Genomic DNA, 13,074 nt, shown 5'->3' with positions numbered 1-13,074 from the left:
GACAGTCGAGGCTCCCTGGGATGCCCCTACCCTTGGACCCTGCACCTTAGAAGCTGTCCACTCTAAGTCCTAGGAGACATAGCCACGGCTTCAAGGTTCTCCAGGAAGTGGAGTGCCCACCTGCAGGACTGCCACAGTGACCCTGAGACCCTGGCCTGTGGCCTTCCTAAGCCTGCCTCCACCCCCAGACCTCTGTCTCCTCCCCTTCTCCCACCTCTGCAGCATCCTGGAAGATTACAAGTACGTCCAGTGTGGCATGCACCCCCAGCAGTCCTCAGTGACCACCACCGTCAAATCCTACCGCTGGAGGGTCATTCACGCCCCACACCCCAAAGACATTATTTGGTAAGCCTCCTCTGACCCCCTCTCCTCTGAGCAAGACTGTAGAAGACACCAGGACAGAGCCTCTCTCCCCACCTTATGACCAGCAGAGGCTCCACCAGGACCCGCCCAGCACTGTCCTAATACAGCCCAGGCTAAGCTGTGCCGTGTACTTCCTGAGTACCGCAAGCCCGGGCCACCCCCAGGCACCCAACCCTTGGGGAAATGTCCCAGCCTTCCCGAGTGGCGTGACTAAGGGGAAAGTCGAGGGGCCCCGGCACACAGGCCTGTGTCCAGGAGCTGAATCAGACCAGGGCAGCCTGGGCCCACAGCTGGCGTGCTGGGAAGAGCACGTGAGCTCCCCCAAGGGCTCGGACCCGGGGCCCTAAGCGCGCCCTGCTCCATCGCCCCTAGGAAACACCTGTCCATCCGCCGCCTCAGCTGGTGGGCCCGCTTCATCGCGATCAACACCTTCCTCTTCTTCCTCTTCTTCTTTCTCACCACGCCTGCCATCATCATCAACACCATCGACATGTACAACGTCACCCGCCCCATCGAGAAGCTGCAGGTGCCTCCTCTGCTCAGGCCAGGCCTGGGGGGCCCAGGGAGATCCAGGAAGCACTCAGGCGAGGATGGGATGGTGGGCCCACCGGGACAGGGCTACAGAGCCCGTAGGCCACCAGCACCGTGGCGGTGGAGTGGCGCCAGCGTGGGGCAGTCTCCTGTGTTCCAAAGGAGATGGACGTGGGTCGTTAGTCCTCTTAGAGGTAGAGGCCGGAGAGGAAACAGAGTGGAGGCAGGTCCTGGGGTGAGAGAGGGGGACAGGCGGTCCCGTCAGTGTGGGCTTGGAGGCCTCCATTCCAGTAGGTCACTCCAGGCCATGTGGGGGTTCAGAGGGCATGGCAGGTGTGAACAGCTGTGCTCTCCCCAAGCTTTCTCCAAGTTCCCGATAGGTCTGAGGATGAGAAAGAGTAGGATAAGTCCCAACACAGCCCTTGGAGACAAGTGGGACCTTCAGATCTGTCTCCACCTCCCTAACCTCCAGATACCTGCCTTCCAGGCTGGGAGTTCGGTAGGAGCCATCCCAGAAGTTAGAGGCTGCCTCCATCTGGAAGGGTAGTTCCAAGGAAGCACTGGCCTGATTCCAAGTCCTGTGGCCTCCATGCTGATTTAATGAGCTAGAAGTCGGTTCCTTCCACTTTATCCCCTTCCATGTTTCCAGCAACACACACACGCGCAACACACACACACACACACACACTCTCTCACACACACTCACACACACACACACACTCACACACACACCTCTCTCACACACACACTCACACACACACACACTCACACATACACTCTCACACACCCACACACTCACACTCACACACACTCACACACATACACTCACACACACTCACACACTCACACACACACAGAGTCCAGCCACATCACTTTTTTTGCTTATTTTGTCAGCTCCGCAGCAGGCCTCAGGCCACACGCATGCTGGGTGCCCCCTGCTCCCCCTGGGCACGCCCTATCCCCCCCTCCCTGCCTCCCCTGCTACTCAAGCCCGTCCCTCGGCAGCGTTGTCTCTCTGAGCTGTGAGACCTGTGCCAGCAGTTGTAACTCGCTGGAGGAGGCTCAGGCTGCCTCTCCCGGGATCTCAGCACAGCAGGCCATGCCCGAGGGGAACTCCACCTTGCCTTGGGGTATCAGCCTCTGCCTCCCCCAGCCAAGAGAACTCCTGCCAGGAAGGCCCCTGAGGAAGCTGGGCCACTGCACAGCATCAGAGAAAGCAGGCCTGCTCTCGGATTGAGTGGGAGTGGAGAGCAGGGCTAGGGGAGAGGCCAGGGGCCTCAGGGAAAGGGGCTTGGTGCACTGATGTCTCCCCTGCCCTGCTGCCTCCGCCCCTACAGAGCCCGATTGTGACCCAGTTCTTCCCCTCCCTGCTGCTCTGGGCCTTCACGGTGATAATGCCTCTGATGGTCTACTTCTCTGCCTTCCTCGAGGCCCACTGGACCAGGTGAGCACAGGGCTGCCTCTCCCAGCCCGGCCCTTGACTCCAGCCTCTCCCCCTTCCCTAGTCCCTACCAGCCTGGTGCCAGAAAATTCTAATGGATATGGGATGGTTTTTATACCGAAACCATCCTGAAGCCAGCAGGTGTTTTCTTTATGGAAAGGTGTGCTGGGTTGTGTCTGGGCCTCTGGCCTTGAGGGCCACCACCTAAGGGATGGGAGGCCAAAACCAAGCCCTCCTTGGGCTGCTCCCTCAGCCCCCAGCCACGTACCGAGGGATGGAGCTATAGGCATGAGCTAGACAATGCCGGGAATTTTAGGCAGAAAGCACAGATTGAAAACCCTGCCTGCCAAAAACCAGGCAGACAGCCGAGGGGCCCAGAGGCTCCATCTGCCTGGAGACATCGGCCCACACCGTGTGGACATTCAGAACAATCAGGACGTTTTCTGCTTGTTCGCCCTGATGCTCCCATGGTAGTAATTAGTCGGGGACAAGTATTTGCCATTTCCTGAGCAAGTGGCGCTGCTTTGGCTTAATAGCTACATGGGTCTCAGAAGTGATTACCACCAGGCCTGGTGGTGCACACCAGTAATCCCAGCGGCTCAGGAGGCTGAGGCAGGAGGATCAGAAGTTCAAAGCCAGCCTCAGCAACTTAGCAGGGCCCTAAGCAACTCAGGGAGAGGAGACCCTGTCTCTAAATAAAATGTTTTAAAAAGACTAGGGATGTGGGTTAAGCACACCTGGGTTCGATCCCTGGAACCAAAAAAAAAAGTTATTCCCTGCACCAAAAGTTCCGATCATTTATCAGGCAGTAAGCCTGAAGGTTTGCCCTAACAGAAATCCTTACTGCCCTTCCTCTGGCCAAGAACAAGGTTTATATTGATTAATAAAATTCTTGCATGTATCCCCTTCCCCTTCCTGTGCCCAGGGCAGACAACACTGGTGCCTCTCCTCTGTAATTAGACCTTTGGTTCTTATTATGTCTTGCGCACTGGTGAGCATCTCTCTTGGTTTCCTTCTAGATCAAGTCAGAATCTGATCATAGTGCACAAGTGCTACGTCTTTCTGGTGTTCATGGTGGTCATCCTGCCTTCTATGGGACTGACCAGGTACCCCCGATTACTCCTCCTCTCCCAGCCAGGCTCACCCTAGAGTTGAACCTACTCTTTCAGATACTTTAGGCCCACCTGTCATTGCAGCAAATCCTAGCTTGAGCCAAGCATGCAAATTAACAGGTCAGCCATGAACTCTGCCCGAGCTGGGCAGACCAGGCGTGCCTACCAACTGACTGACAGCCCAAGGGGCAAGCACACAGCCAACGTGTGGTGGACTTTCAGAAAAGGGAGAGTGCTATGGGAAAAAATGACTGGCAAAGCTTTGCTGGCAGAGGTGGACTTGAGCGGGAAGGCCAAAGGGTTAGGGGCAGAGGCAGCCCGGCGTTAAGAAGGAAGAGGGGCAGATGACTGACCAGCTAGAATCAAGCAAAAGTCTTTGGGGATTGGCCAAGGGAAGATGGAAGGAGGGAAGCCCGACAGGGGAGCACTGGGCTTAACTCACAGGCTTGGTCACTAAAGGGCTGGCCTTCTTCTTGCTTCTAGTTTGGATGTCTTTTTCCGCTGGCTCTTCGACATCTACTATTTAGAGCAGGCGACCATCCGGTTCCAGTGAGTACTCCCACTCCTTCCTCAGGGCTTCTGTGTGTCCACATCAGGTGGGTGTGTGCACCCATCCCCGAATCTAACACCTGCATCGCTCAGGGCTGTTCAGAGATGCACCTGAACTCTCACTAGGCAGCCTTGGAACTTTCCGGGGCTGTGGACCCCTTTGGTAATCTGGAGCATCCAGGAATCCCTACTTGGAAGGATATTTTTGTAATCATTGTAGATTTATAGGAAGTTGCCCCTGCCAGATGTACAGGGTGGGGTCCCATGTGCCCTTCATCCACTTTTCCCTAATGGTAGCATCTTGCATGACAGTAGTACAATATAAAAACAGGAGGGTGACATTGGTACAATGACCAGAACCTGTTCAGATTTCTCCAGTTTCACATGTGCTCTGAATGATGTCTCTAAGTGTGCAAAGTACACGGATTGCAAAGAAAACCAGTTATAATGAAATACAATTACCAAGCTGGGCACAGTGGCACACACCTGTAATCCCAGCAACTCAAGAGGCTGAGGCAAGGAGGATCACAAGTTCAAGGCCAGCCTGAGCAACTTATAAGGCCTTAAGCAACTTAGAGAGACCCTGTCTCAAAATAAAAATTAAAAGGACTGGGAATGTGGCTCAATCAATCAGTGCCCCTGGGTTCAATCCCTGGTACACAAAGAAAGAAAAGAGGAAAGAAAAGAGAGAGAAAGAAAAAAGAAATATGATTATCAAAATGTTTTAAAAATCATCACCTCGCCCCAACCAAAATGGCAATTATCAAGAATAGAAGTAACAAAAAATGATAGCAAGGTTGTGGGGAAAATGTACACTCATACCTTGTTAGTTGGATGGCAAATTAATGCAACCACTCTGGAAAGCAGTATGGAAATTCCTCACAAAACTAGGAATGGAACCACCATATGACCCAGTTATCCCACTCCTTGGTATACGCCCAGAAGAGTTAAAATCAGCATACTACAGTGACGCAGCCACATCAATGTTTATAACAGCTCAATTCACAATAGCTAAGCTATGGAACCAACCTCGATGCCCATCAACAGATGAATGGATAAAGAAATTGTGGTATATATACACAATGGAATATTACTCAGTCTTAAAGAAGAATGAAATTATGGCATTTGCAGGTAAATGGATGGAACTGGAGAATATCATGCTAAGCAAAACAAGCCAATCCCCCAAAAAACCAAAGGTCAAATGTTCTCTCTGACATGTAGATGCTAACCCACAACAAGGTGGGAGAAGGAATAGAAGTTCAGTGGATTAAACAAAGGGGAATGAAGGGAAGGGAGATGGGGTAGGACTAGGAAAGACCGTGTAGTGAGTCTCATGTAACTTCCTCTGTAACGTACGTGAATACACCACAGAAAATCTCAGCATCATGTGCATCCCACGCCGGGCTCCTCATTAGAGTAAGACATATTCCATGATTGTATGAATATATCGAAATAGATGCTACTGTCACGTATAACTAAAAAGAACAAATTAAAACTTAAAATAAAAGCTACCATTCCTGAAAAAAAAAATCATTTTAGAAATCAAATTTGTGACACGGTCTTTATTAACACATCCATTACAAGATAATGCATTGTAAATACAGACAAGTAAAAGTTACACGTTATTGTTTTTTAAAGTCATCTGTGAAAGTTGATATTATTGCAATAAGAACATTAGGTTATTGGAATAAGAACATTAGATTGGAGGGGTCTTTCATAAGACAATCTGCAGACCATGCTGACCCTTCAGCCAATTTTTTTTTTTTTTTTTTTTTTTTTTTTTGGTTACAAGAGTTGAGAATCCCAGTTTTCAAAGATACATTGCAGATGGCATCAAGCTTCCATAGCAAGCTCTCCTAGGCGAGGCCAGAGCTCGCCAAGTTCAACTGTTGTCATAATGAGGTTCCCCCCCAGTTAAGTGGGTTCATCTTCGATCAGGCCAATTCCCCCAAACAGCTTCAGTATGAGAAAGAGGCTTGTGAGCAGGACTCAGCCGGATGCCATCCAGAAAGAGCGGATTCTCAGGGAGTGCTACAGCGGATCTGGGGGCTCACGGTTACCTCTTTCCAAGGAAGTTAACATCATCGTGCGGACAGGGACCCTGGGAAGTCACTGAGATGCTTGGACCTCTGCATTTTAAAACACCCTGAGGGCTGTATTTCAGCATGACAGGTTTTCTTTGTGGTCATGCATTCTGCACATTAAAGACACCCACTCAGGGAAGGTGGGCGGCTGGGGTGGCTCCAGCTAAAGTTGGCCAGCCCCCTCAAGGGCACCCTGCGGGCAGGAGAATCGTGACCACGTGTAACTTAGCAGCGTGTCTCAATCATCATGTTGAAATGGTGATGAGTGCCCATGACGTTGTAAAAGGTCGGTCGTGACGGTGACGCCATTTCAGCTGGAGACAGAGCCACTCGGTGGCTGACCTTCCTGCGGTTCGTGGCCCCCATCTTTAATGGAAGGAAATGCTAAATTTCAGTGAGAGATCAATGAAAAGAAAGCTGCGATTTCTCCCCATTCCGAGGCTGTGGGCCCAGCTCCACTCTCCAGTGGTGCAGCGCGCCCGTGAACTGAGTCCTCACACACCCCCGTGAACCTCGGAGGCTACGACCTCGCTAGGGGCTGTGACCTGCGGGGCCTCCATGGCGCACACAGGCCATCGCTGGTCAAAATGTGGTTTTGCAGCACATGACATGAAACTTAAGCCTCCTTGTCTGCACGCCCACGCCCTTGGCTGTGTCCTCTCTCCTCCTCCCTCCCCTATCCCTGGCTTGTCACTGTCTTACGCTCTCCCCTGCTGCCCAGGTGTGTGTTCCTGCCAGACAATGGCGCCTTCTTCGTCAACTACGTGATCACGGCAGCTCTGCTCGGCACAGGCATGGAGCTGCTGCGCCTGGGGTCCCTCTTCATGTACAGCACTCGCCTCTTCTTTTCCAGATCGGAGCCAGAGAGAGCCCACATCAGGAAGGTGAGGCCCAGCCCTTCCCAGAGCACAGCCCTTAGAGTCTCTTGGGAGGGAACCAGGATGGGGGACCTGCCAGGAGCACCGAGGGACCCAAGGTGGAGGCCTTGTGTGGACAGGTGGCTTGGCCTCCAGGGTTGGAAAGGGGTGCACTGAGCTGCCAGCCAATTCCCAGGAGAAGCCAGAGAAGCAGTCAAGCCAGGGGGCCAGGCAACCTCCAGGTGACCCCTGCCTTCTGCCCTAGAACCAGGCCATAGATTTCCAGTACGGGCGGGAGTACGCGTGGATGCTGAACGTCTTCAGCGTGGTGATGGCGTACAGCATCACTTGCCCTATCATCGTGCCTTTTGGTGAGTCGGCTCTGAAGCCCACCCAGAACTGCGTGCCCTCAGGCTGGGGGGAAGAGCCCACATCAGGCCACCTCCTGGAGCATGAGGAGACCTGGGACAGCCGGTGGTGGGGAGGCAGCAGGGCCAGGGCCAGGCGGGGCTGAGGTCAGCTGGCTGCTTGGCTGGCAGGGCGTTTGCTGAGTGAATGCTGGAGTGGATGACTCTGTCAAGCTGGTAGGATGAGGTCTGGGGCTCAGAGGAAGCTGTGGGCCTGGAGGTCAGTCTCCCGGGCTCGCATGATTGGCTCTTGTTGCTCTGACAGCTCAGAATCTGGCTTCTCAGACCTGCAGAGACCTTGGGGGGCTCAGGTCTTGACCATCAAAGTAGCTGCTGAATGGCTCCCCATCTGTCACCCTCCCCAGGGCTTCTCTACCTGTGCATGAAGCACCTCACGGACCGGTACAACATGTACTACTCCTTCGCACCCACCAAGCTCAACGAGCAGATCCACATGGCCGCCGTCTACCAGGCCATCTTCGCACCGCTCTTGGGTCTGTTCTGGATGCTCTTCTTCTCCATCCTGCGAGTAGGTGGGTGCCAAGCCTGCGAGGTGATCCCACCTCTGCCGGCCCCACTCCTCTGTGGGTCCCTCGACATCAGCTCTGTTAGAGGAGAAAAGCTCAGGGGGAGCAAGGAGTTACCAAGGCCAGCGACTTCTCTGAGCCTACAGGGTCTTGGGAGAGTTGAGGATTGGTATGGATTTGGGTTTGGGTGAGAAACGTCACATGCCTTCATTCCAAATCCAGGCTGAGAGGAGGTAGAAGAGTAGCTCCTGGGGGCTCAATTCCCATGACATTTCTTCTGGGATCCTCTAAGGTGCCAGGTTCTATGGGTCTGCCAAAAATCCGGAAGAGCAGTCAGATCCTGGCGGCCAGCTTGTCCCCGACTCTGTCATTACACAGGGCAGCCAGAGACACCTTTATGGAAGTCCCCGCAGACCACAGACTGGACCTCCCTAGGCTTTCCTCCCCTTCGAGTCACTTGTGCCACTAGGCAGCCACCAGCCCACTGCCCTCCTTCAGCACACTTGACCTTAGCCTTTCCATGGGGTGAGAAGGGAGAGGCCATGTTCCTTTGCTCTCTGTCACAGTGGTCTTGAGAACCATCATGTCTGTCATGAGTGTGACTTAGCCATTTGTCATCACCCCCCTACCCCGCCGTTTCTTATCCTGCAAGCCTTTTCTGGACATCTAGCACTTTTAATCAGGGGAAAGGGATACAAGTTTATTACTAAAAATAGAAAAAAAAAAAATAAAGGCCCAAACTGATGGCCCCATGTCTCCTACAACCAGGCCTCCTCCTTGGCTTCAGCCAGGGAGGGAGAGCAAAAAGAGGGAGCACGTTGGGCTACTATTAATTCACAAAATCATGACCATCTGCATTACACCCTTCAGTCCTGAATCCTGAGCTTCCCCCTGAACGTTATGTTCTGGGTCTTTTCTGTGTTACTAAGAGACTATGTGAATACCTGCCTTTCAACGGCTGCCTCAGGGCAACTGGCCATCAGCTCTCCATTTTTGGATGTGAAGGTTGTTTATCATTTTGTATTCTTGCACAATCACTGTGGTAAGCACCATTAAGCAGTCACCTTGGACTGTGAAGGGCCACTTTCCATACTTACCTAGTTAGAAAACTGCTGCTATTCAAAAGGAACCAAATATTCCCATGTAGAATATAGATGACTTTGAATTCTAGATTGCTTTTCAGTGCCCTTAGCACAGGTCATGAGCATGCTCAGTCTGGGCTTGCATGGAGAGGTAGGGGTCAGAGACTGTGTTTCGGGGTAGTGACAGAAATGGCAACTCACAGATACCCAGGGACCATGGTAAGAGAGGTAACTGAGTGGTCAAGAAGAATTCAAGGAGGACATGTTTAATGGGCTAATGTAGATACTTAATCAAAACCTTTTTTTTTTTTTTTTTTTTTTTTTGATACTGGGGATTGAACCTAGGGGTGCTTAATCTCTGAGCCATATCCTCAGCCCTTTTTAATATTTCATTTACAGATAGTGTCTTGCTATGTTGCTTAGTGCCTTGCTAAGTTGCTGAGGCTGGCTTTGAACTTGCAATCCTCCTGCCTCAGCCCCTTGAGCTGCTGGGATTACAGAATCAAAACTTTTTTTTTTTTTTTTTTCATGGAATCCACAAGATACCAAATTCTGAACGGGCCAAGAAGAACAGAGGGATGATGTCATCAAAACTCATTGATCTCCGTTCTTCTCAGGGTCTCTGCCCTTAGCTCAAAGCCCTTTGGGAGGTACTGAGATGGTTCCCAGCTACCTGCCAACCATCTCAACGGTAGCCGTCCACCCACAGATCCTCTGCGCCACAGTCACTGCCTTTTCTTCTTGGCAGGTTCCCTCCACAACATCACCTTCTTTTCCCTGACCACCCTTATCGTTTCCATGGTAATCGCCTTTTTTGGCATTTTTCTGGGGAAGCTTCGGACAGTCAGTGACTATGAGGTGAGTTGCTAGCCTGCCCTTCCTGCACAGGTTCTCCCTGCCCCTGTGGACAATCTCCCGGACGCCCTCCCTGCCCAGCCCCGAAGCACCCCATCGCAGGAGTGTCTTGCCCTTCTCTTGGGCTGGGTATGCGCATGCTCACCCTGCCCTAGCTCAGGTCGGCCCCCTCCAGAAGCCACTGCCCTCTCCTTTGCCGCCTGCCGGCACCTCCTCCAACAGCAGGCTGCTGGCCTGCCCCTCCTACCTCATGAGTCCAGTGCAGCCACCGGGCCTGAGCGCCATTCCAAGGGCTGAGAGGCAGGTGAGGGTGGGGGCAGCGGACGGATGGTGACCTGGGGCAGGACGGAAGTCATCTCACCTTGTAGAACCCCGGGTCAGGAGCTGGAGGCTCTGGCCCTCTGGCAGGGCAGCCCAGCCTAATCGTTTGGCCACATAGGAAAAGGGAGCCCACCCATGTCCTCCCAGGGCCATGCCAGCAACTCTGTATCAGCATTTCCAAAGTGGATTCTGCCCAGGGAACTGGAATGATTTCCAGCGGCCCAAAACATAACCTTCTACTTTTATGTCACGTATTTATTTTTCCAGTTAGCTTTCTGCTATGGCGCCTGGTTTTGTTTATAACAGTGAACTGCTTCCTTTTCAAATGAATGTGATGTAAAGGAAAGGAAGGTGGTTGTACCGGCTGACACCCTGCTGAGCTGGCAGAGCGAGCTTCCCTTTTGCTTCTGGTGTCTGTGTCTGAGGCTCTCGACACAGGCACCTACTGCCCTCATGCCTGGCCCTCCTGCCCTGTTGCTGGCCAGAGTGCCGGCCACACTAGAGGAGGGCCAGAGTGAATGACGACATTCCTACCATCTCTAATACAACATTGTCATGGCATCTGGTTGCCCGGATGTCACTCTAGAGAGGAAGGGTGGCAGGGAACTGGACTGGATGATTTTAGGACTCCTTCCAAACCCAGTAGAGGGACACACTAACCCCTAACTGGGGTTCCATCATTGAACCCCAATTTCAACCCTGCTTACTTCCCCCTTTATGATCCTTGGGAAGAGAACATTCCAGAAGGGACTCCCAGCATCCTCGCCCTCTCCCCGTCCCCTTGGGCTTCTGCCCTTCCCTCTGGGCTGAAGTTCTAGGAAGACAGGTGATTGAGTGCCATGTGGCGGGCGAGGGGCCCAGGCACGGGGCCAGGCTCCTCTGATTGTGGGGGAACGGGGGTGAAGAGCAGCCCCTGACCCACCTCCTTCTCCCTGCTGCAGCCCCAGGAGGAGACCGAGACAGTGTTTGACATGGAGCCAAGCAGCACATCCTCCACACCCACGTCCCTTGTGAGTCTCCACCTTCGCCCTGGGGACAGGTCAGGAGGGCGGTGCCTGCAGGGGTGGCCTACTCCAGCAATGTGGGGGGGCAACAGCATTAGTGCCCGTCCTGGGTATTGGGGAGGAGGAGCTGGGGCCCCCGGGGTTCCCTCCTCTGACGCAGCAGGACTCGGCCCAGGTCCAAATGCTGCCGTGGCCCTGGCTGAAGAGCCGGGAGATGAGAAGATCCATCAGTTACTCGACAGTCTCTAGAAGGCACCCAGAGAGGAGGCAGCCAGAGAGGATGTACCGGGTCAGGGGGATCCCGATCTCAGAGACCTCATTCGTGTAGAGGGGCATGCTGGGGCTCAGCCTCAGGACCCAAGGCTGCCTCCAGGGCACAGGTGCCAGGCAGAGCGGCGCAGACAGAGCTGCAGGGAGCTATTGGCGGATGCACCAAATGGTAAGGCAGGAACAGCACCAGATGAGTGAGGCCGTGAGGAGCCGAGGCAGACTCAGAGTCAGGCGCCAGGGGGCCGGGTGTGAGCTGCCATGCCACGTGGCTGGGCCTGCACAGCAAGAGCACTGACCCGCATCCCTGCACCAGTGCGCCTGCAGAGCCACCGAGGTGTGTGCTGAGCCTGGGTACCAGGTTGTCCATGCCCAGGTACTGGGCACCTTGGAGGAGCACTGAAGAAGGGTGCCAGCTGGCCGGGGCACTTGGGAAGGCTTCCCAGAGAAGGGGACAGCTCATGTCACTCCAGGAGTGGAAGGAGGGTTGCCGGGTGAAACAGGGTTCGAGAAGAGCGTTGGAGGAAGAGGAACAGCCTGTGCCGAGGCCGGAAGAGAGAATCTGGAGCTCATAGGGAAGGCAGCGCTCTGCATAGTGGACAGGAGGCGTGAGCCTGCAGGCAGGGCCTGTGGGAGACCAGGCTTTCTCTAGTGGTCAGCAAGGCTGGGCAAAGGGCAGAGACAGAGACAGACAGCAGAGGTGACACGCCCATCCACGTGCACACACAGCTGCCAGAACTCCAGGTTCGTCTCACTTGGAAGGAAACCCTACTGACAGGGACAAACTGCCTCTGACAGGGAGGAGAGCAAGACTTCAGAGCAAGGAAGTCCCTCTCCCTGGGGGCCCTTCCAATAGGAATATGCTCATTCTGTTGGCAGAGTTATCGAAATCTTAGGAACCTGTGGCCGTTTTCTATCTTGATTTTTTTTGATAAAGCCACAAAATAGGGGGTTTTATTCCCAAAGGGAAACTCAAAAAGTAAAAAGTATTGGGGGTGCCAGGGCCTCCTACCTGCTAGGCAAGGGTTCTACCACTGAGCTACACCCCAAGCCCCAACAGGCCAATTAATTTAGAGCACAGAGCATAAACCAAGGAAGTGGTAGAACAAAGTTTGAACCAGTTCAGTAAGACTGTAAAGCCTGTGGTTTAAAAAAAAAAAAAGAAAAATCACTAGTGGACTGGAGAGGTAGCTCAGTGGCAGAGTGGTTCAAGGCTCTGGGTTCAATAGCCAATACTACAAAAAAAATTACTAGACTTTGTTATTTACTTATTTATTTATTTTTTGAGACAGGGTTTCGCTTTGTTGCCCAGACTGGCCTTCGACTCCAGGTTCAAGCAACCTCCTGCCTCAGCTTCCTGAATAGCTGGGAATACAGGCGCTCGCCACTACTCCTGGCTTAGAATTTTTTAATCTTTCATTATGACACTATTATAGATAATTATGGGATAAAAACAGATAAGCAAGAATAAGGAAATAAAAAGTTCATATCTCTATCACCGGAAATGATCACTGATACCCCTGGTGTATATGCTTTCTAATATTTATATATGCGTTTGTATCTCTTCTAGAAAATTGTGCTCATAGATACGTAACTGTTTATATAGTTTTTGCTAAAATTACAGGATACTCTACGTGTGGCCTTATAACCTGCATTTTAGTTAACAAATACTAT

At 52.7% G+C, this 13,074-nt stretch overlaps 1 protein-coding gene across 3 annotated transcripts in view; it reads left to right on the top strand.

Moving 5' to 3' along the window:
• The window catches only part of TMEM63C (transmembrane protein 63C), a 66,568-nt gene that overhangs the window by 49,628 nt on the left and 3,866 nt on the right, over positions 1 to 13,074 (top strand). For 2 of the 3 annotated variants that reach the window (XM_079126740.1, XM_079126739.1), the window contains exons 15-24: positions 223 to 345; positions 736 to 889; positions 2,232 to 2,338; positions 3,355 to 3,441; positions 3,931 to 3,996; positions 6,802 to 6,964; positions 7,203 to 7,308; positions 7,710 to 7,877; positions 9,702 to 9,811; positions 11,071 to 11,139. In XM_079126740.1, coding sequence (XP_078982866.1) covers positions 223 to 345; positions 736 to 889; positions 2,232 to 2,338; positions 3,355 to 3,441; positions 3,931 to 3,996; positions 6,802 to 6,964; positions 7,203 to 7,308; positions 7,710 to 7,877; positions 9,702 to 9,811; positions 11,071 to 11,139 — 1,153 coding nt within the window. The other variant, XM_079126741.1, reaches the window with a different exon arrangement.

The sequence above is a fragment of the Sciurus vulgaris genome (assembly GCF_902686455.1).
Source record: "Sciurus vulgaris genome assembly, chromosome: 2".
NCBI classification, from domain to species: Eukaryota; Metazoa; Chordata; class Mammalia; order Rodentia; family Sciuridae; genus Sciurus; species Sciurus vulgaris.
The sequence above is the reverse complement of the archived record's forward strand: the minus strand, read 5'-3'. Positions and strand labels throughout refer to the sequence as shown.